Raw genomic sequence first — 23,255 nt, forward strand, 5'->3', positions numbered from 1 at the left:
CATTAATATTTATCACCTCATCATGGGCCCCCCAAAAAATCACTCAGTCATTTGCCTTGCTTTTCGTCTTTTTTTTTTTGAATTTTATTTTATTTACTTTTTTATACAGCAGGTTCTTATTAGTCATCCAGTTTATACACATCAGTGTATCCATGTCAATCCCAGTCTTCCAATTCATCACACCACCACCACGCCCTGCTGCTTTCCCGCCTTGGTGTCCATATGTTTCTTCTTTACATCTGTGTCTCTATTTCTGCCCTGCAAACCAGCTCATCTGTACCATTTTTCTAGGTTCCACATACATGCATTAATATACGATATTTGTTTTTCTCTTTCTGACTTAACTTCACTCTGTATAACAGTCTCTAGATCCATCCACTTCTCAACAGATGACTCAATTTCATTCCTTTTTATGGCTGAGTAATATTCCATTGTATATATGTACCACAACATCTTTATCCATTCGTCTGTTGATGGGCATTTAGGTTGCTTCCATGACCTGGCTATTGTAAATAGTGCTGCAATGAACACTGGGGTGCATGTGTCTTTTTGAATTATGGTTTTCTCTGGGTATACACCCAGTAGTGGGATTGCTGGATCATATGGTAATTCTATTTTTAGTTTTTTAAGGAACCTCCATACTGTTCTCCATAGGGGCTGTACCAATTTACATTCCCACCAACAGTGCAAGAGGGTTCCCTTTTCTCCACACCCTCTCCAGGATTTGTTGTTTGTAGATTTTCTGATGATGCCCATTCTAACTGGTGTGAGGTGATACCTCATTGTAGTTTTGATTTGCATTTCTCTAATGATTAGTGATGTTGAGCATCTTTTCATGTACTTCTTGGCCATCTGTATGTCTTCTTTGGAGAAATGTCTATTTAGATCTTCCTCCCATTTTTTGATCAGGTTGTTTTTTTTTTAATATTGAGCTGCATGAGCTGTTTACATATTTTGGAGATGAATCCTTTGTCCATTGATTCATTTGCAAGTATTTTCTCCCATTCTGAGGGTTGTCTTTTCGTCTTGTTTATGGTTTCCTTTGCTGTGCAAAAGCTTTGACATTTCATTAAGTTCCATTTGTTTATTTTTGGTTTTATTTCCATTTCTCTAGGAGGTGAATCAAAAAAGATCTTGCTGTGATTTATGTCAAAGAGTGTTCTTCCTATGTTTTCCTCTAAGAGTTTTATAGTGTCTGGTCTTACATTTAGGTCTCTAATCCATTTTGAGTTTATTTTTGTGTATGGTGTTAGGGAGTGTTCTATTCATTCTTTTACATGTAGCTGTCCAGTTTTCCCAGCACCACTTATTGAAGAGGCTGTCTTTTTTCCATTGTATATCCTTGCCTTCTTTGTCATAGATTAGTTGACCAGAGGTGTGTGGGTTTATCTCTGGGCTTTCTATCCTGTTCCATTGATCTGTGTTTCTGTTTTTGTGCCAGTACCATATTGTCTTGATTACTGTAACTTTGTGGTATAGTCTGAAGTCAGGGAGTCTGACTCCTCCAGCTCTGTTTATTTTCCCTGAAGATTGCTTTGGCTATTCAGAATCTTTTACGTCTCCATACAAATTAAAAAAATTTTTTTTTAGTTCTGTAAAAAATGCCATTGGTAATTTGATAGGGATTGCATTGAATCTGTAGATTGCTTTGGGTAGTATAGTCATTTTCACAATATTGATTCTGACAATCCAAGAACATGGTATATCTCTCCATCTGTTTGTGTTATCTTTGATTTCTTTCATAATTGTCTTATAGTTTTCTGCATACAGGTCTTTTACCTCCTTAGGGTAGGTTTATTCCTAGGTATTTTATTCTTTTTGTTGCAGTGGTTAATGGGAGTGTTTTTAAATTTCTCTTTCAGATTTTTCATCATTAGTGTATAGGAATGCAAGAGATTCCTGTACATTAATTCTGTATCCTGAAACTTTACCAAATTCATTGATTAGCTCTAGTAGTTTTCTGGTAGCATCTTTAGGATTCTCTATGTGTAGTATTAGGTCATCTGCAAACAGTGACAGTTTTACTTCTTCTTTTCCAATTTGTATTCCTTTTATTTCTTTATCTTCTCTGATTGTTGTGGCTAGGACTTCCAAAACTATGTTGAATAATAGTGGTGAGAGTGGACATCTTTGTCGTGTTCCTGATCATAGAGGAGATGTTTTCAGTTTTTCACCATTGAGAATGATATTTGCTGCGGGTTTGTCATATATGGCCTTTATTATGTTGAGATAGGTTCCCCCTGTGCACACTTTCGGGAGAGTTTTTATCATAAATGGGTGTTCTATTTTGTCAAAAGTTTTTTCTGCATCTATTGAGATGATCATATGGTTTTAATTCTTCAGTTTGTGACTATGGTGTATCACATTGATTGATATGTGTATATTGAAGAATCCTTGCATCCCTGGGATAAACCCCACTTGATCATGGTGTATGATCCTTTTAATGTGTTGTTGGATTCTGTTTGCTAGTAGTTTGTTGAGGGTTTTTGCATCTGTATTCATCAGTGATGAAGTCCTATCTTTTTGCTGATGAGTCTGGCTAATCGTTTATCAATTTTGTTTATCTTCTCAAAGAACCAGCTTTTAGTTTTATTGATCTTTTCTATTGTTTTCTTTGTTTCTATTTCATTTATTTCTGCTCTGATCTTTATGATTTCTTTCCTTCTACTAACTTTGGGTTTTGTTTGTTCTTCTTTCTCCAGTTCATTTAGCTGTTAGGTTAGATTGTTTATTGGAGATTTTCCTGTTTCTTGAGGTAGGCTTGTATAGCTATAAACTTCCCTCTTAGAACTGCTTTTGCCGCATCCCATAGGTTTTGGATCATGGTGTTTTCATTGTCATTTGTCGTTAGGTATTTTTTAATTTCCTCTTTGATTTCTTCAGTGATCTCTTGGTTATTTAGTAACGTATTGTTTAGCTTCCATGTGTTTGTGTTTTTACATTTTTTTCCCTGTAATTGATATCTAATCTCATAGGGTTGTGGTTAGAAAAGATGCTTGATATGATTTCAGTTTTTCTTAAATTTATGTCCATTGGTGTAAGTGAGGTGTTGAAGTCCCCCACTATTATTGTGTTATTGTCAATTTCCTCTTTTATAGCTGTTAGCAGTTGCCTTATGTTATTGAGGTGCTCCTATGTTGGGTGCCTATATATTTATAATTGTATCTTCTTCTTGGATTGATCCCTTGATCATTATGTACCGTCCTTCCTTGTCTCTTGCAACATTCTTTATTTTAAAGTCTATTTTATCTGATACGAGTATAGCTACTCCAGCTTTCTTTTGATTTCCATTTACATGGAATATCTTTTTCCATCCCCTCAGTTTCAGTCTGTATGTGTCCCCAGGTCTGAAGTGCGTCTTTTGTAGACAGTATATATATGGGTCTTGTTTTTGTATCCATTCAGCAAGCCTGTGTCTTTTGGTTGGAGCATTTAATCCATTCACGTTTAAGGTAATTATCAATATGTATGTTCCTGTGACCATTTTCTTAATTGTTTTGGGTTTGTTTTTGTAAGTCCTTTTCTTCTCTTGTGTTTCCCACTTACAGAAGTTCCTTTAGCATTTGTTGTAGAGCTGGTTTGGTGGTGCTGAATTCTCTTAGGTTTTGCTCATCTGCAAAGCTTTTGATTTCTCCATCGAATCTGAATGAGATCCTTGCCGGGTAGAGTAATCTTGGTTGTAGGTTCTTCCCTTTCATCACTTTAAGTATATCATGGCACTGCCTTCTGGCTTGTAGAGTTTCTGCTGAGAAATCAGCTGTTAACCTTATGGGAGTTCCCTTGTATGCTATTTGTCGTTTTTCCCTTGCTGCTTTCAGTAATTTTTCTTTGTCTTTAATTTTTGCCAGTTTGATTACTGTGTGTCTCGGCATGTTTCCCCTTGGGTTTATCCTGTCTGGGACTCTCTGCGCTTCCTGGACTTGGGTGGCTCTTTCCTTTCCCGTGTTAGGGAAGTTTTCAACTATAATCTCTTCACCTATTTTCTCGGGTCCTTTCTCTCTCTTCTCATTCTGGGACCCTATGATGTGAATGTTGTTGCATTTAATGTTGTCCCAGAGGTCTCTTAGGCTGTGTTCATTTCTTTTCATTCTTTTTTTTAAAATTCTGTTTTGCAGCAGTGAATTCTACCATTCTGTCTTCCAGCTCACTTATCCGTTCTTCTGCCTCAGTTATTCTGCTATTGATTCCTTCAGTTCTTTAATCACTGCAAACTTGACATTGCCTTATCCTGAACAAATACTGAGCAGCATCATTAATATCTATCAGCTCATCATGGGTCCCCCCCAAAAATCACTCAGTCATTTGCCTCGCTTTTGTTTTTGTTTTCTTTTCATGTTAAAATATATGGTACATTTTCTATTCCCACAGTAAGGTATAAGGGTTCCATTTTCTCCACATTTTCACGAACACATGAAGTCGTATCTTAACATGATTTTGAGTTGCATTTCCTTGGTGACTGATGATGTGCTTACTACCAATTTGACTATCTTCGGAGAAATGTCTGTTCACATCCTTTGCTTATTTTTCATTTGGGTTTTTTGTCTTTATGATTGTTTTGTAAATGTTCTTGATATATTCAGATACAAGACCTTTATCACATCACATAACTTAAATATATTCTGTGTGTTCTCTTTTCACTCTGTAAATAATGTCCTTTGTTATAGTCCAGTTTATCTCTTTTTCTTCTGAACACTTGTTCTTTTGGCATCATATATAAGAGATGATTGCCTAATCTAAGGTCATGCAGATTTGCTGCTAAGTTTTCTTCTAAGAAGGAACTATCTTTTTAGTGTAATCTTCACTGTGTGGGTTTTTTTTTCTAAGCTTCACATCTTTATGATGTGACAAAACAAAATAAATAGCTTTTCTTATTTTAAGTATACATTAGGAAATAATTGTTACTTTTGCAATTTTCTTTTTAAAGTGTACCTTCTTTTGAAACTCAAAATTTTCAGTAAAGCTCAAACAGTTTATGTGTAATGTCATATGAGACCAATAATTGAGAACTTGATGGGAGGAGCTTGTGTTTGTGTTTCAAGAAGAACTAATTCCTTTTCAGTGTTGTGGTTTGTTTGTTTTTTTCTGTCTCCAGTGGATGAAGGAGAACCTGTTTATTTGAGGTCTCTGGATAGGAAACTGTTCCCTTCATATATTGGGTTGATGATTAAAGAGCCCTGATTGATCATTAACCAGTCCAGGTCTGGTTATGTCTTGTAACATGTGAACTTATAGCTCAGCTTAATTGAATTTATAGATGATGTTTCATGTTTAATACTCTTCAGTATATATGTGAAATAATAACAATTAATATTTTACTTTAGTCTGTGTCTATATTCTTTGCAGATAGCACAACAATAGAAAAATTAAGAGCTGTTTGTTTGGACCAGGCAAAACTTGGAGAAAATAACCTTGGACCATCTCTTGATTCCCTTTTCTTTGGTCCTTCTGCCTCCCGAGTGCTGTACCTAACAGAGGTTGGTATTTTCCTTTTCAAAAGTAGAATTTTTTATGATGTGGTGATATGATCATGTATAATCTTTTGAAATAGTTAAGAATTTCTTAGCAATAATAAGGGAAATAGAAGTTACAAAATTATTTTTAACATCTTTAATACAGTTTCTGTCCCCCCGCCCTTCTTTTTTGCAGGTAGTTTATGCCTTGTTAATGCCGGCTGGTGCACTTTTGGCACATGATTCCTCTGACTTTCAACTTCACTTCTTGAAAAGTGGTGGCTTACCCCTTGTGCTGAGTATGCTGACAAGAAATAACTTCCTGCCTAATACAGATATGGAGACACGAAGGGGTGCTTACTTCAGTGGTCTTAAAATAGCCAAACTCTTGTTAACTGCTATAGGCTATGGCCATGTTCGAGCTGTAGCAGAGGCTTGTCAACCAGTTGTAGGTGGTGCAGATCCCATAACACCGGTAATACATTTTTAAAATGTTTTGTGGTTAATATTTAATTTTTAAAGTTAGACCCTTCAGTGAGAGAATGCAAGTTCAATTCACTCTACTTAGTTATATTTGCGTTGAAATACTAAAAAAAATTTTTTTTTTGGCTCCGCTCTGCTGCATGTAGGATCTTAGTTCCCTGACCAGGGTTTGAACCTGGGACCCCTGACCCCTGCAGTGCAAACACAGAGTCTTAACCACTGGACTGCCAGGGAAGTCCCCAAATGTAAATGTGATATACTGATTACACTAACCTCAGAGGATACTTCATTCACCTTAAGTACGGCCCCCCCACCCCCTTTTTTTTGACTTTTCATTTGTTGTAAGTCTCATAAAAACTTCACATGAATCTTTTGTTGCCTCATACCTGGAAGTTATATAAAGACAGTTGGTTATAAAAGAAAAAATGTATTTGGCATGTCGCCCACCTCTCATCCCACCGACCAATGTAACTACTGTGACTGACAAAGATTCTGTTTATGCTGGTAGCATCCTTAAAGCACAGTCACCGCATGCTCTCAAGATATGCTGACATTTGATGCAAAGGTTGAATGTGGCTTCCAATTCTCACTGAAATTGAGGTTATTTACATTACAAGTGATGGTTTTATTAAATTGCTGAAGATGAAATAGCTTAGGGATACAGATTTTTTTTTTTCATCAGGAATGGGTTAGTTCTTAATCAAGGAAATTTAAATAATAATTACTAGATATTTGATGTTAAAGTTATTAATTATCTGAGGTGGAAGAGTAGTATTGTGGATTTTATTCAAAAGAAGAGTCATTAGGAATTCCCTGGTGGTGTAGTGGTCAGGACTCAGCACTTTCACTGCCAGGATGCAGGTTCAGTCCCTGGTCAGCGAACTAAGATTCTGCAAGCCACTGGGGCTGCCGAAAAGAATAATAATAAATAATAAATTAAAAAACAAATTTTAAAAAATAAGAGTTATGGTAAGTCATTTCTAATAAAATAGAATGTCTGGGATATTCTCCAGAATAATTCTGGGGTGATGTGGGCAGAGTTAGTGAGTTGGGGATTCAGTGAAACAAGTTTGGCCTTTTGTTTACAATTATTGCAGCTAGATAATGGGTACTTGAAGGTTATTTATATTCTGTTTTTATATAATTTTGAAAATTTCATTTAAAAAGTTAAAATTTGTACAAGCACTTTTAGAGAAGAAATTTATAGTGCTCTGTCCTCACTGTAAGTTTGATTGCTTTATATTGTGGTTTCTATGCATATTTACATAAAAACAGATATTTTCTGGTCATGATCCTTTCCATAGTGGCTTAATGAAGTAACAAAACAATTTTATATATCTTCTTGTTCTTTTCCCTAAGAATTACTATTTAGAAAATGTATAAGGATACAAAGGTACATAATAGGGTCTAATTGCAAGTTGCCCACATTCTAGTAAGGAGTTAAGTGAAAAATTAGCATTTAAAATACGTTTATTATAGAGCCACATATAATATTTAGAAGAGGGTTACAAGTTGATAAACACAGTAACTAGTGAAGAAAGTTAATTCTGGGTGTTTTTCCTCATGGATTTAAGAACTTATGTATACTCTTAAGTAAAACGTTATCTTTTCCACATTTATACTTTTATTATTATTTCTTTAACTTAATTCCTTTTCCATGAAGTTTGAGACCTTGTTTTTTTTTTAATAGAAAATGTTTAGTTCTGCCAATACAGTAAGTGAAAGGAAAGTCATTTTTACCTTGTAGAGCATACTTAATCCTCATCCCAGTTTATTGAGTTGAATTGGAAATTAACATATCAATGGTGATCTTAACAAGAACAATTTCAGTGTAAAAGTGCCGTAAACCTTTGATTTAAAAAATAAACCCTGAATAATTAGTAAAATTGAGTTAACAGTTTGAAAACATGTTTTATTCTTTCCACAGATAATCTGTCATGCATCTATTATATACCATATGTTGCTTAAGGTGAAATGTTAACAAAAGCGTACATGATTCCTATATGTGTTCAGGCTAGTTCATTGGAAATTAGTAATCATGTAAATATATTGAGTTCCTTTATGTTAATTATTATACTTTATCTTATTTAATCATTAATATAAATATATTTGGTCAGTCACTTTTATTTCTTCCTATTTTTTAAGTGAAAATTTAAGATCTAAAGAGATGAAATAACTTGGCCCAAATAGTAAAAAGGACCTGAGAGTTTAACTCAGTGAAGATGCAACTGTACTTATTATGAAACTGTACTTAAACCACCTGTGCTACATTCACTTTTTATTCAAAATCTCATGTAGTAGCACCTGGCAAGTAGACCTTCAAATACTTATGGAAGGATTTAAATAATTAGTATGTACATAATAATAAATAACAAAAAATTAAACAAAAAGTTAAACTTGTCCCATTTGAAGTTGAGAGAAGAGCTGGAGGCCTTGTACCTAGTCAGTCTTCATTGTCCACTTAGAGACTGTAGGAACACCTCTGCAAACTCTTGAATTTTTAAAACATCTATTTTTGAAAAGATTTTCTTAGCAAAACTTGACTATAAAAGAAAGGTATATACAGAGGATGGGGGAGACTTTAGCACATTTTTGGTGATATGTGTTAAGAGCACAGTTAACAAAGTACTTATGAACAAAATATAAAAAACATTTTAAAGACTGAAAGGGAAGGAAGTGAGAGAAATAATTTTAGAGATTAGATGGTAAGAAATTGAAAGTCTGTTTATCTGGGGCCCCCAGTTTTCTCAGTCATATCACAGCAAGCATGGTCATTTGCTGAGTACGAGGCCTGGGAAAAGGATTTTACTAGAGACCTATAAAATATTTGTTCAGAGCTGTGTCATTATGTCATGCAAGTGAAAGTGAACATAATTGTAGAAACAACTGAATTCATGTGAAATTGGAGTTTGCAGACGAGTATTGTCACTTTTTAAAAGGGAACTAACAGAGGCAGTCTACAGGTTGGCAATCTGAAATGCTTTTTTATGCTGAGCACCATATATTCTACAGTAGATAAGTAGAAGGATGACATCCTCAGAGAGTGATGGTGGATGAGGAGCATATGTTTGGGTTTTTGCTATGTACAAATTTTTGAAATTTAGTCATGTACAAGTTTTTTACTCCAAGTAAAAAGGTTAACTTTTTTCAGATTAACCATATTACTCATGATCAAGCATTGGTGCTACAAAATGCCCTTCAGAGCATTCCTAACCCATCATCTGAGTGCATGCTTAGAAATGTATCAATACGTCTTGCTCAACAAATATCTGATGAGGTTAGTATCAAACTTCGAAAGTTCTGGGATCTTGGTTGGCTTATTTTTTATTACTCTTGACACAGTCTCTACTTACTCATGAATATCATAGTCTGAGGTTGAATATTCTGAGAGTATCAGTTTAGATTCTCTTATTTTAACTAAAATTTACTGAAATTGTATTTACTATTACATATTAATATCAGTACTTTAGAAAGTACTTTTTAAAAACTTTTAAACAGGCCTTTTGAGCTGTAATGTATATTGGATAAACTAGATCAAAATAAAACATACTGAGTTTTGACATAATGTTTAAATTAATGATACAGTCAAGAAACAGAATATTTCTGTCAGCCCCAAAAGTTTTCTCTTCCTGACTGCAGGCATTTACTGCTCTGCTTTTGTCACTTAGAGTAGTAATCATTTTCTTAAATTTTACATAAATAAAATCATATTATAAACAAAATTAAAGACAAATACATGGAGTCTTCTGTAGTGTTGTAGAAGACAATATGGTAAAAATGTAAGTTACCAAATTATCTATAGAGTCAAGGCAATGCCAATAAAAATTCTGTCCAGTTAAAAAAAAAATCATATACTCCTTTGTGTCTGGATTATTTCAGTCCGCATGATTTTGAAATTTATCGATGCTATATTATATGTCAGTACTTTATCCATTTTGAGTAATATTACACTTTATGGTCATCCTGTATGTTCTGTTAATGAACACTTGTGTTATTCCTAGTTTTTTTACTATTTGGAATAGAGCCATTTTGAAAATCACCAGTAGGTCACAAGTGCCTCTTTGGCACATGTTTTCTTATTTCTGGGTAGACACATAGGAGTGGAATGGCTGGGTAATTTGGTTTCTGTGTTTGTAAAATTCTTATGAAAAATGTTCAAGCCAGATGAGATCTTAACCTGAAGCCTACATTGTGGCTATAGCTGATAAGCATGATTTTGCTTCGTCTGTATATGGTTTTTTTTTTTTTAGTTTATTTTAATTAATTTACTTTTGGCTGCATTGGGTCTTTGTTGCTGCACGCGGGCTTTCTCTAGTTGCAGTGAGTGGGGGTTACTCTTCGTTACGATGCCCGGGCTTCTCATTGTGGTGGCTTCTCTTGTTGTAGAGCACAGGCTCTAGGCACGCGGACTTCAGTAGTGGCATGTGGGCTCAATAGTCGTAGCACGCGGGCTCTGGAGCGCAGGCTCAGTAGTTGTAGCATGAGAGCTTAGTTGCTCTGCGGCATGTGGGATCTTCCTGGACCATGGCTCAAACCCGTGTCCCCTGCATTGGCAGGCAGAGTCTTAACCACTGCGCCACCAGGGAAGCCCTGTCTGTATATGTTTTATGACTTAATGTTAACATCCAGAACACATGGGACCAAGGCTACTTTGTTTTTCTTTTATTTATTTTTTAATTTTATTGAGGTATAGTTGGTTTACAGTATGTTAATTCCTTCTGTACAGCAAAGTGATTGTTGTACATATATATATACATATTCTTTTTCATTCTTTTCCATTACGGTTTATCACAGAATATTGAATATAATTCCCTGTGATTGTTGTTTATCCATCCTATATATAATAGTTTGCATCTGCAGGACCAAGGCTGCTTCGCATCTTAAATATAGCATAGACTGTCATAGTCACTTTATTTATAGCCATTTATTCTGCTACTTTCACAGTAAAAAACGTTTTGTTTTCTGATTATTTGACTCTAATACTCTGTCAGCACTTTAATTACCCATTTTCTTTCAGGCTTCAAGATATATGCCTGATATTTGTGAAATTAGAGCTATACAAAAAATCGTCTGGGCATCAGGATGTGGGACATTAGAGCTAGTATTTAGCCCAAATGAAGAAATCACTAAAATTTATGAAATGGTAAGAGTTATTACAGGAATGCATTCCTTTTGTGTACATGTTAATTATGCATATGACTAAATTTTTCATCTTGTCTGCCATCTTTAAAGACCAATCACTGTATATCTAATGGTTTAAAATAAACTTCTGTAGTTAGGATGAGAATGTATACAATTTTATTTTGAAAATAAACTACTTCAAAATCTCACTGTAAGGCAGCTTTTTTCTAAAACTTTTTTTTTTAATCTCTCATTGAGTTGAATATACTTACGCCATAAAGAATTTGCTTTTCCAGTTTTCTTTATTCTTCTTTCTTCAAGTTTTTGGAACTATGACGTCCAAGTACTTTACTTGTTTCTTTTATAGCACTCAAAGGCAGCAACGGTTTTCACCATTTAGGTATTATCCCTGTTTCTCATTTGATTAAGCAAATTATTTGCAGAAATGAGACTTTATTTAGCTCTTTGATTTTCTATTCTGTTTACTTGTCTTTGATAGTCATTTCTGTATATTTAAGAGAGGAGAGTGGATAATGGAATTATAGAGCTTCCCTTTTTGGAATATTTGAGTGACTATTCTGTTCTAGACATGTATTATACTGATTTTATTTTTTTTGATAAGTGGAGGCAGATTATAAATTATTAGCTACCAATTTGAATATATTTTAGGTTGGAAAAGCCTTCTATACCTTCCTCAACATTTGTGTAAGCTAGTTGCTTTTTTAATAAAATGGCATTTTAGCTTTTTAAATAAAATGGCATTTTAGATAAGCTGTACAAGAAAACTAATCAAAGAACCAAGTACAGTGCCAGAGTTATTCTTTAGAAAGGAATCATGGTTAATGCAGAAGTACACCACTTAACACCCAGAAGAAGAAGGAAGTGATTCTTAGCTTTTACTGAGCATACTCCTTTAATCCCCTTTGGGATATATTCCAAAGGGTCTCAGAAGCTACAGGTGAAGAGACTGAAGACAAATGGTCTTTAGTGAGTATACATAAGTTTTAAATACTAACTTGAAGGTTTGTGAATTTGTCCTAACTGTATCACCAGTAATTTACTCCTCATCATAATTTTACAGACCACCAATACAAGCAGTGTGCCAGACGTGGAAGATGAACAGGTTTGCTGTGAAGCATTGGAAGTGATGACATTATGTTTTGCTCTAATTCCAACAGCCCTGGATGCACTTAGTAAAGAAAAAGCCTGGCAGACATTTATCATTGACTTACTGTTGCACTGTCCCAGCAAGTAAGTGATTTTTTGTTGTTGTTGTTTTGAGAGAAGTCTGACCTTATTCTTTTAGGCAGACATGAATTAATTTTGATCAAAATTTATCTCAAAAGTCAAATAAGGCAGCCTTTTTCTTGTCTACATTAGCACTTTGATATTTAGGAAACATGTATTTAATATATTTCACTTAACCTAAATATGTTTTCATCTCTGGAAAATGCCCCTGTTGTTTTTTTAATTTCGTTTACAGTTTTTTAATTGTGGTAAATGTATAGTTATGTGTAACAAAAAATTAGATATTTTAATGACTTTTAAGTGAACAGTTCAGGGACATTAAAAACATTTACACTGTTGGGCAGTCATCACCACTATTTCCTAAATTTTTCATCATCCCATATACATTATTTAAGTAGTAACTCACTCCCATTTCCAAACCTCTGTGCCACTGTTTACCTCTAATATGTGTCCTGTCTCTGTGAATTTGCCTATTGTCAGTACCTCATATAAGTGGAATTACACAATATTAGTCTTTTTGTGTTTCATTTAGCAAAATCTCAAGGTTCATACATGTAGCATGTTGAAGGATTTCCTTCACTTTTAATGCTTTATAATATTTCACTTTATGTATGTATTATATTTTTGCTTATGCATTCTTCTGTTGGTGGACACTTGATTGTTTCTACTTTGGGCTATTGTGAGTAGTACTGCCCTGACCATTGTTGTAAACACAGATACGTGTTTGAGTTCCCATTCTCAGTTTTTTTAGCATGTAATTTGGAGTGGATCTGTTAGGTCATGTAGAAATCCTGTGTTTAACTTCCTCAGGGTCCACCAAACTGAATTACACAGTGGCTTCACCATTTTATACAACCACAAGCAGTGTACAAAGATTTCAGTTTCTCCACGTCCTCTTTCCATACCTGCTACTTTCTGACTTTTTAAATAATAGCCACCCTAATGGGTGTGTGGTGGATCTCATAGTAGTTTTGATTTTCATTTTCCTTTATGGTTAGTGATGTTAAGCATCTCTTCATGTGCTTATGGTATATCCTCTGTGGAGAAGTCTCCAGTTAGACATTTAAGTAAGTCCATTTTTCTTTGAATTTTAAAATAGGTTTCTCCATTTCTGTGATAAACAGAATTTTGAAAGAAATTACATTAAATCTATAGATTGCTCTGAGTGGTATTAACATGTTAACAATGTTAAGTTTCAATATGTGATGCAGGTTATCTTTCTATATTTAGATCTTCTTTCATTTCTTTTGACACTATTGCACCTTCTTGGTTTTATTTATTACAAAGTATTTTATTCTTTTTGCTGCTATTGTAGGTGGAATTGTTTTCTTAATTTTCTTTTTGAGTTGTTCGTTGCTAGTACCTAGAAATACACTTGATTTTATATTTTACAATTGTGCTGGATTAAGCTTCTGAACGGATTCTTTAGGGTGTTCTCAATATCAGAGCCTGTCATTTGTAAAAAGAGGTAGTTTTACTTCTACCTTGGCAATTTGGATGTGTATCATTTGCCTTTGCTTACTTGCTCTATTATGTTGAATAGAGATAGTGACAGCAAGCATCCTTTTCTCGTTCGTGGTACAGAGAGAAAGCTTTCAGTCTTTTCATCGAATGTGATGTTAGCTGCTAAGTTTTTCATTTATGCCTTTACTCTCCTGAGACAGTTCCTTTTTATTCTTAGCTTATTAAGTATTTTTTATCATGAAAAAGTTGAAATTTGGGTGTTTTTTCTGAATCATTTGAGATAGTTGTGGTTTTCCCCTTTTTTATATTTATGTGTTGTATTAACATTACTGATTCATATAATGAACCACTCTTCCATTCTTGGAATAAATCTCACTTGGTCATGGTGTATATATTTCTGTATTTAGTTGTCAATATTTTACTGAGAATTTTTAATTTATTTTATTGTAAAAATTTGTGACATCATATTTACCATTTGAAAGTCTACAGTTAATGTTAAAGATATTTACATGGTTCTGCAATAGAGCTCTTTTTCATCTTTCAGAACTGAAACTCTGTTCCCACTACACACTAATTCTCCAACCTACCTTACCACCACTGCTCCCCCTAAACCCTCCCTCTTGGGAAATGCCTTTCTATTTTATGTTTCTATGATGTTGACTACTTTAGATAGTCAAATCTACTTTATTTTTTTTTAATAGATCTTTATTGGAGTATAATTGCTTCACAATACTGTGTTAGTTTCTGCTGCACAACAAAGCGAATCAGCTATATGCATACATATGTCCCCATATCCCCTCCCTCTTGAGCCTCCCTCCCATCCTCCCTATCCCACCCCTCTAAGTCATCGCAAAGCACCAATCCGATTTCCCTGTGCTACGCTGCTGCTTCCCACCAGCGAACTGTTTTACATTTAGTAGTGTATATATGTCTATGCTACTCTCACTTTGTCCCATCTTCCCCCTCCCACCTCGTGTCCTCAAGTCCACCTCTATGTCTACCTCTTTATTCCTGCCCTGCAGCTAGGTTCATCAGTACCTTTTTTTTCTTTTTTCTTTTTACATTCCATATATGTGCATTAGCATACAGTATTTGTTTTTCTCTTTCTGACTTCATTCTGTGTGACAGATTCTAGGTCCATCCACCTCACTACAAATAACTCAATTTCATTTCTTTTTATGGCTGAGTAATATTCCATTGTATATATGTGCCACATCTTCTTTATCCATTCATCTGTCGGTGGGTGTTTAGGTTGCTACCATGTCATGGCTATTGTAAATAGTGCTGCAATGAACATTGTGGTACATGTCTCTTTTTGAATTACGGTTTAATCAGAGTATGTGACGAGTTGTGGGATTGCTGGGTCATATGGTAGTTCTATTTTTAGTTTTTTAAAGAACCTCCATACTTTTTGCCGTAGTGGTTGTATCAGTTTACGTTCCCAGCAACAGTGCAGGAGGGTTCGCTTTTCACCACACCCTTTCCAGCATTTATTGTTTCTAGATTTTTTGATGAAGGCCATCCTGACTGGCCTGAGGTGATACCTCATTGTAGTTTTGATTTGCGTTTTCTCTAATAATTGGCGATGTTGGGTATCTTTTCATGTGCCTCTTGGCCATCTCTGTGTCTTCCTTGGTGAAATGTCCATTTAGGTCTTCTGCCCATTTTTTAACTGGATTGTTTGGTTTTTTTGATATTGAGCTCCATGAGCTGTTTGTATATTTTGGAGATTAATCCTTTGTCTTTTGTTTCCTTTACAAATATATTCCCCATTCTGAGGGTTGTCTTTTTGTCTTGTTTATGGTTTCCTTTAATGTGCAAAAGTTTTAAGTTTAATTAAGTTCCATTTGTTTAGTTTTATTTTTATTTCCATTACTCTAGGAGTTGGGGCAAAAAAGATCTTGCTGTGGTTTATGGCAAAGAGAGTTTTTCCTATGTTTTCCTCTAAGAGTTTTATAGTCTCTGGTCTTACATTTAAGTCTAATCCATTTGGAGTTTATTTTTGTGTATGGTATTAGGGAGTGTTCTGATTTCATTCTTTTACACGTAGCTGTCCAGTTTTCCCCACACCACTTCCTTTTTTTCTTTTAAATAGCATTATAGAAGCCCTGTGATTGTTTATTTTTTTAAGTTTTTTTATTACTATTATTATTTAGTTTTGGCTGCATTGGGTCTTTGATGGGTCTTCATTGCTGCGCACAGGCTTTTCTCTGGTTGCGGCGAGTGGGGGCTACTCTTCGTTGCAGTGTGCGGGCTTCTCATTGCGGTGGCTTCTCTTACTGCAGAGCATGGGCTCTAGGCACACGGGCTTCAGTAGTTGTGGCTCGCAGGCTCTAGAGCACAGGCTCAGTAGTTGTGGAGCACGGGCTTAGTTGCTCCGCGGCATGTGGGATCTTCCCAGACCAGGGCTCAAACCCGTGTCCCCTGCATTGGCAGGCAGATTCTTAACCACTGCGCCCCCAGGGAAGCCTCTCAGCACCACTTATGAAGAGGCTGTCTTTTCTCCATTGTATGTTCTTGCCTCCTTTGTCGTAAATTTGGTGCTCATATGTGCGTGGGTTTACCTCTGGGCTTTCTATCCTGTACCATTGATCTGTATTTTTGTTTTTCTGCCAGTACCATACTGTCTTGATTACTGTAGCTTTGTGGTATAGTTTGAAGTCAGGGAGCCTGATTCCTCCAACTCTGTTTCTCTTTCTCAAGATTACTTTGGCTCTTCAGGGTCTTTAGTCTTTACATACAAATGGTAAAATTTTTTGGTCTAATTCTGTGAAGAATGCCATTGGTAGTTTGATAGGGATTGCATTGACTCTGTATATAGCTTTGGATAGTATAGTCATTTTCACAATATTGATTCTTCCAACCCAAGAACATGGTATATTTCTCCATCTGTTTATGTCATCTTTGATTTCTTTCATCAGTGTTTTATAGTTTTCTGAGTAGACGTCTTTCACCTCCTTAGGCAGGTTTATTCCTAGGTATTTTATTCTTTTTGTTGCAATCGTGAATGGGAGTGTTTCCTTAATTTCTCTTTCTGACTTTTTGTTACTGGTGTTTAGGAATGCCAGCAATTTCTGTGCATTAATTTTGTATCCTGCAACCTTACCAAATTCATTGATTAGTTCTAATAGTTTTCTGGTGGCATCTTTAGGATTTTCTATGTATAGTATCATGTCATTGGTAAACAGTGGCAGCTCTACTTCTTCTTTTCCAACTTGTATTCCTTTTATTTCTTTTTCTTCTCTGATGGCTGTGTCTAGGACTTCCAAAACTATGTTGAATAAGAGTGGTGAAAGTGGACATCCTTGTCTTGTTCCAGATCTTAGTGGAAATGCTTTCAGTTTTTCATCATTGAGTATGATGCTTGCTGTGGGTTTATCATATATGGCCTTTATTTTGTTGAGGTAGGTTCCTTCTGTGCCCATTTTCTGGAGAGTTTTTATCATAAATGGGTGTTGAATTTTGTCAAAAGTTTTTTCTGCATCTATTAAGATGATCATATGGTTTTTAATTACTTAATTTGTTAATGTTGTGTTCCACATTCATTGATTTGCGTATATTGAAGAATCCTTGCATCCCTGGCATAAATCCCACTTGATCATGGCGTATGATCCTTTTTTGTGCTGTTGGATTCTGTTTGCTAGTATTTTGTTGAGGATTTTTGCATCTATGTTCATCAGTGATATTGGTCTATAATTTTCTTTTTTTGGTGCTGTCTTTTTCTGGTTTTGGTGTTGGGGGATGGTGGCTTCATAAAATGAATTTGGGAGTGTTTCTCCCTCTGCAATTTTTTGGAAGAGTTTGAGAAGGATCGGTTTTAGCTCTTCTCTGTATGTTTGATAGAATTCGCCTGTGAAGCCATCTGGTCCTGTACTTTTGTTTGTTGGAAGATTTTTTATTTCAGTTTCAATTTCATTACTTATGATAGGCCTGTTTATATTTTCTAATTCTTCCTGGTTCAGTCTTAGAAAATTGTACCTTTCCAAGAATTTGTCTGTTTCTTCTTGGTTGTCTGTTTTATTGGTATATAGTTTTTTGTAGTAGTCTCTTATAATCCTTTGTATTTCTGTAGTGTCAGTTTTGATTTCTCCTTTTTCATTTCTAATTTTATTGTTTTGCATCCTCTGCCCTTTTTTCTTGATGAGTCTGGCTAAGGGTTTATCAATTTTGTTTATGTTCTGGTACTAAAAGATCCAGCTTTTAGTTTTACAGATCTTTGCTATGGTTTTCTTCATTTCTCTTTTATTTATTTCTGCTCTGATCTTTATCATTTCTTTCCTTCTACTGACTTTGGGTTTTCTTTGTTCTTCTTTCTCTAGTTCTTTTAAACATAGGGCTAGATTGTTTATTTGAGAATTTTCTTGTTTCTTGAGGTGAGATAGAATTGCTGTAAACTTCCCTCTTAGAACTGCTTTTGCTGTGTCCCATAGGTTTTGGGTCAGCATGTTTTCATTGTCATTTGTTTCTAAGTATTTTTTTATTTCTTTTTGATTTCTTCAGCGATCTCTTGGTTATTTAGTAGTGCGCTGTTTAGCCTTCATGTATTCGAAATTTTTACATTTTTTTCCCTGTAATTGATTTCCAGTCTTACAGCGTTGTGGTCAGAAAAGATGCTTGATACGATTTCAGTTTTCTTCTATTTTCTGAGGCTTGATTTGTGACACAAGACGTGATCTATCCTGTAGAATGTTCCATGTGCAATTGAGAAGAAAGTGTATTCTGCCACTTTTGGGTGGAATGTTCTGTAAATATCAATTAAATCTACCTGGTGTACTGTGTCAATTAAAGCTGGTGTTTTCCCTATTTATTTTCTGTTTGGACGATCTGTCCATTGGTGAAAGTGGGGTGTTAAAGTACCCTATTATTATTTTGTTACTGTTGATTTCTCCTTTAATGGTTGTTAGCATTTGCCTTATGTATTGAGGTGCTCCTGTATTGGGTGCATAAACATTTATAATTGTTAATACCTTCTTCTTGGATTGATTCTTTGATCATTATGTAGTGTTCCTCCTTATCCCTTATAACAGTCTCTATTTTAAAGTCTGTTTTATCTGACACTAATATTGCTATTCCAACTTTCTTTTTATTTCCATTTGCATCGAGTATCTTTTTCCATCACTTCACTTTCAGTCTGCATGTGTCCCTTGGTCTGAAGTGAGTCTTTTTTAGACAGCATGTATATGGGTCTTGTTTTTGTATCCATTCATCCAGTCTGCGTCTTTTGGTTGGGACATTTAATCCATTTACATTCAAGGTTATTATCAATATGTATGTTCCTATTACTTTTTTCTTAATTGTTTTGAGTTTGTTTTTGTGGGTCTTTTTCTTGTGTTTTCCATCTAGGGAAGTTTCTTTAGCATTTGTTGTAAAGCTGGTTTGGTGGTGCTGAATTTTCTTAGCTTTTGATTGTCTGAAAAGCTTTTGACTTCTCCATCGAATCTGAATGAGATCCTTGCTGGGTAGAGTAATCTTGGTTGTAGGTTTTTCTCTTTCATCACTTTAAGTATATCCTGCCACTCCATTTTGGCCTGCAGAGTTCCTGCTGAAAAATCAACTGATAACCTTATGGGGATTCCTTTGTATGTTATTTTTTGTTTTTTCCCTTGGTGCTTTTAATATTTTTTCCTTCAATTTAATTTTTGTTAGTTTGATTAATATGGGTCTTGGTGTGTTTTTCCTAGGGTATATCCTGTATGGGACTCTCTGTGCTTCCTGGACTTGGGTGACTATTTCCTTTCCCATGTTAGGAAGTTTTTGACTATAATCTCTTCAGATATTTTCTCAGACCCTTTCTTTTTCTCTTCTTCTTTTGGGACCCCTGTAATTTGAATGTTGGTGTGTCTAGTGTTGACCCAGGGTCTCTGAGGTTGTCTTCAGTTCTTTTCATTCTTTCTTTTTTATTCTGCTCCTTGGCAGTTATTTCCACCATTTTGTCTTCCAGCTCACTTACTCGTTCTTCTGCCTCATTTATTCTGTTATTGATTCCTTCTAGTTTATTTTTCATTTCAGTTACTATGTTGTTCATCTGTTTCTTTGTTCTTTAGTTCTTCTAGATCTTTGTTAAACATTTCTTGTATTTTCTCAATCCATGCCTCCATTCTATTTCTGAGATCCTGGATCATCTGTACTGTCATTACTCTGAATTCTTTTTCAGGTAGAGTGTCTGTTTCCTCTTCATTTATTTGGTCTTGTAGGTTTTTACATTCTTTATCTGTGACAAATTTTTTTGCTCTTTTTTTTTTTCTTGAGTGGGATTGTGTTCCTGTCTTTCTGGTTGTTTGGCCTGAGGCTTCCAACACTGGAGTTTGTAGGCTGTTGGGTAGAACTGGGTCTTTGTGCTGAGATGAGAAACTTCATGAGACCTCACTCCAGTGAATATTCCCTGGGCTCAGGTTCTGTGTTAGTCCAGTCATTCAAACTTGGAGCTCCCACTGCAGGAGCTTTGGCCTGACCCCTGGCTCGTGAACCAAGATCCCGCAAGCTGAGTGCGGTGGCCCAAAAAAGGAAAAAAAGAACAATAACAAAGTAAAAAATAAAATTAGACTAGGAAACTAACAGATATATTAGAAAGAATATAAAAGTAAAAATACAGATGAATCAACAACCAGAACGTACATCATTACCACAATAGTAAAAGAAGAGGAGGAGGGAAAAGGAAAAGGGGAGGGAGGCCTTGGCTCTGGAGGGCGTGGCCTAAGCAAGGGTGAGGTTTGGGCAGTGGGCAGAGCCGATGCTTATGACCCACAGGGCTGGAAAAGGCTGTGCAGGGTATGGCTTAGGCTCAAGGAACAGAAGGGGCCCAGGCGTGCCCCCCACCCTTGCTCTCAGAGGGCAGGGGACTTTACCTGCAAGCCCAGCAGGCTTCCTGGGCTTGAGTGGGTGGGGCAATCACCCTCCTCTCCTGCTCCTCCTCTCCTGCTCCTCCTCTCCCGCTCCGCCCAGAGGGCCTCTCCCGACTGCCTCTCTTGTTCTCCCCTCAGCCTCCTTTTTACTCCCCCAAGGACCCACATGACTTGGAGGGGACCTCGGAGGGCAGGGAATTGGCCTGGGATCTCAGCAGTTTCCCCTGGCCCCAGTGGGCAGGACAGTCACTCCTCTCCTACTCCTCCAGAATGGCTTATCCCGCCTGCCTCTCCTGATCTTCCCAGCCTCCCTCCTGTGCCCCCAGAACCCACGGTGCCTGGATGGGGCTTTGGAGGGGGGATACTCCCTGATCTCCTGATCTCCCCGGCCTCAGGGGTGCCGATCCTGTCTGGCCTCCACTTCTCCTCCCCTCTCAGTCCCCTTACGTCCTACCGGTTCACTTTGGGGTTCCTCCCATCTCCTTGGGTGTCAGGTTCCCCCATCAGTGGCTGGCAGGCACCCTAGTTGTGGGGAGTTGCTAGCTCTGCATCTTCCCACACCACCGTCTTGACTCCGCCTCCAAATCTACTTTAGAGTCATATGATTGGAATCATACAGTATTTGTCCTTATATGACTGGCCTGTTTTCCTTAGCATAATGTTCTCCAGGTTCTTCCATGTTACAGCACGTGACAGGAATTCCCTCTTTTGTAAGTTTGCATAACATTATATAACAACATATATATCACGTGTTCTTTATCCACTTATCTGTTAATAGACATTTGGGTTACTTCTATAGTGAATAATTCTCTAATGAATTTGGGTATGCAAGTATCTCTTTGAGAGCCTGCCTTGAATTCTTTTGGATATATACCTAGAAGTGAGGTTGTTGGATTGTAGGATAATTCTACTTCTAAGTTTTTGGGGACCCTCTATACTGTTTTCCATGGTAACTGCACCATTTAACATTCCCAGTAATGGTGCACAAAGGTCCAAATTTCTCCACATCTCTGATGATACCTGTTATTTTGATAGTGGTCATCCTGTTGTGTGTAAAATGATACCTTATGGTTTTGATTTGAATTTCTCTTATGATGAGTGATGTTAAGATCATTTTCATGTGCTTATTGGTCTTTTTGAGTATATTTGCATCTGTATTTTTAAGGTTATCAGTCTTGCAGTAGATTTGTCTGGCTTTGCTAACAGGATGATGTTGACCTTATGGAATAAATTAGGAAGTAGTCTCTCCCATAAAATTTTTACAAAAAATGAACAGTTTGTTTCAGTTCTTCTTTGTTTGCTAAAATTCACCAGTGAATCCATTTTGCTCCTAGACTTTTCTTTGTTGGGGAATGTTTTTGATGATTGATTGAGTTTCCTTGTTACAGATCTGTTGGTTAATTTTTTTTTTTAATCAAATTTTAAAAGATTTTTCTGCTTACCCTGAATTTAATTTGCTGTTTTTTTCTATTCTAAAGTGTATACCTACATTAGTCATTCTAGATCTTCTTTTCCTATATGTCCATCAGGTGCTACTAATTGCTCAGCATTGCTTTTACTGTACCCTATAAATTTGATATGCTATATTTTCAATTTCTTTTTGTTTGAAGTAATTTTTTGAGACTTCTTCTTTGACCCATGTATTATTTAGAATTACGTGGTTTAATCTCTAATCTGTTTTGGGTTTTCCAGCCATCCCTTTCTTGTTCAGTTTTAGTTTAAATCTGTTGTGATCTGAGGGCATACTTTGTGTGATTTCTATTCTTTCAAATTTGTTAAAGTGTATTTTTTGTCCCAGAAATTGGTCTGTCTTGTTGAGTGTTGGTGTCAGCCTGAGAAGAATATACATTACTGACAGAGGAGTTTCATTTATTTCTCCTTAAATTTTTATCAGTTTTTGCCTCTGTAGTTTGAACCTGTTGTTAGGTGCATGAAGAGTAAAGATTGTTAGATATCATTATTTAATGCTACTTTTTCATTCCTGATAAGTTTCCTTGCTCTGTAGTCTACTCTGTGAAATTATAAGTTCTCTATTATAGCTACTCCAGCTTTTTTTTATTGGTGTTGGATGTCTAGCATCTGACTGTGTCTTTGAAATGGGTTTTTTTTAATAGCAATATATAGTTGGGTATTGTTTCTTTTATACTCTTACAGTCTGTATCCTTTATTTAGTGTATTTAGACCTTGACTTTTAAAATAATTATGTCTTTGGATTAATATCTACCATATTTTGTTGCCGTTTTCTGTGCATTTTCCATATTTTTGATTCTTTCTCCATAACTCTTTTTCTGCTTTCCCTGTCTTTTGTTTTTTTTTAAGTATGTATAATCATGTAATTAGTTATTAGCTTTCTTATTTAGAGCTTAACTATACTAGTGATTTTTTTCCCCCCAAATTTGCAAATGGCTTGCAAGTGTAAAAATTATCACTGTGGAAGATATCTAATATTAAGCTTCTTGAGAAAGCAGAAACAGAATTTTAAATATTACATGTTGACCTATTTTTATTTTTCCCCAGCTTTATTTAGGTATACTTGACAAACAAAAGATATATATATTTAAGGTGTGAAATGTGATTTCTTTTTTGGGTATATTTCTATATTGTGAAATGATTATCACAGTCAAGTTAAATAATATATTGCTCACCT

At 35.7% G+C, this 23,255-nt stretch overlaps 1 protein-coding gene across 11 annotated transcripts in view; it reads left to right on the forward strand.

The window, feature by feature from the left end:
* LOC118889445 (probable ubiquitin carboxyl-terminal hydrolase FAF-X) overlaps positions 1-23,255 on the forward strand; it is a 145,883-nt gene that overhangs the window by 83,464 nt on the left and 39,164 nt on the right. For 10 of the 11 annotated variants that reach the window (XR_005018532.1, XM_036841185.1, XM_036841193.1 and 7 more), the window contains 5 exons: positions 5,344-5,474; positions 5,647-5,925; positions 9,085-9,210; positions 10,951-11,076; positions 12,136-12,305. Coding sequence is in view for 10 of the 11 variants with exons in the window: in XM_036841185.1 (XP_036697080.1) it covers positions 5,344-5,474; positions 5,647-5,925; positions 9,085-9,210; positions 10,951-11,076; positions 12,136-12,305 (832 nt within the window). In the remaining variant the exon portion in view is untranslated. The remainder of the gene's footprint in view (positions 1-5,343; positions 5,475-5,646; positions 5,926-9,084; positions 9,211-10,950; positions 11,077-12,135; positions 12,306-23,255) is intronic. The other variant, XM_036841189.1, reaches the window with a different exon arrangement.

This window comes from Balaenoptera musculus, chromosome Y (assembly GCF_009873245.2).
Source record: "Balaenoptera musculus isolate JJ_BM4_2016_0621 chromosome Y, mBalMus1.pri.v3, whole genome shotgun sequence".
NCBI classification, from domain to species: domain Eukaryota; kingdom Metazoa; phylum Chordata; class Mammalia; order Artiodactyla; family Balaenopteridae; genus Balaenoptera; species Balaenoptera musculus.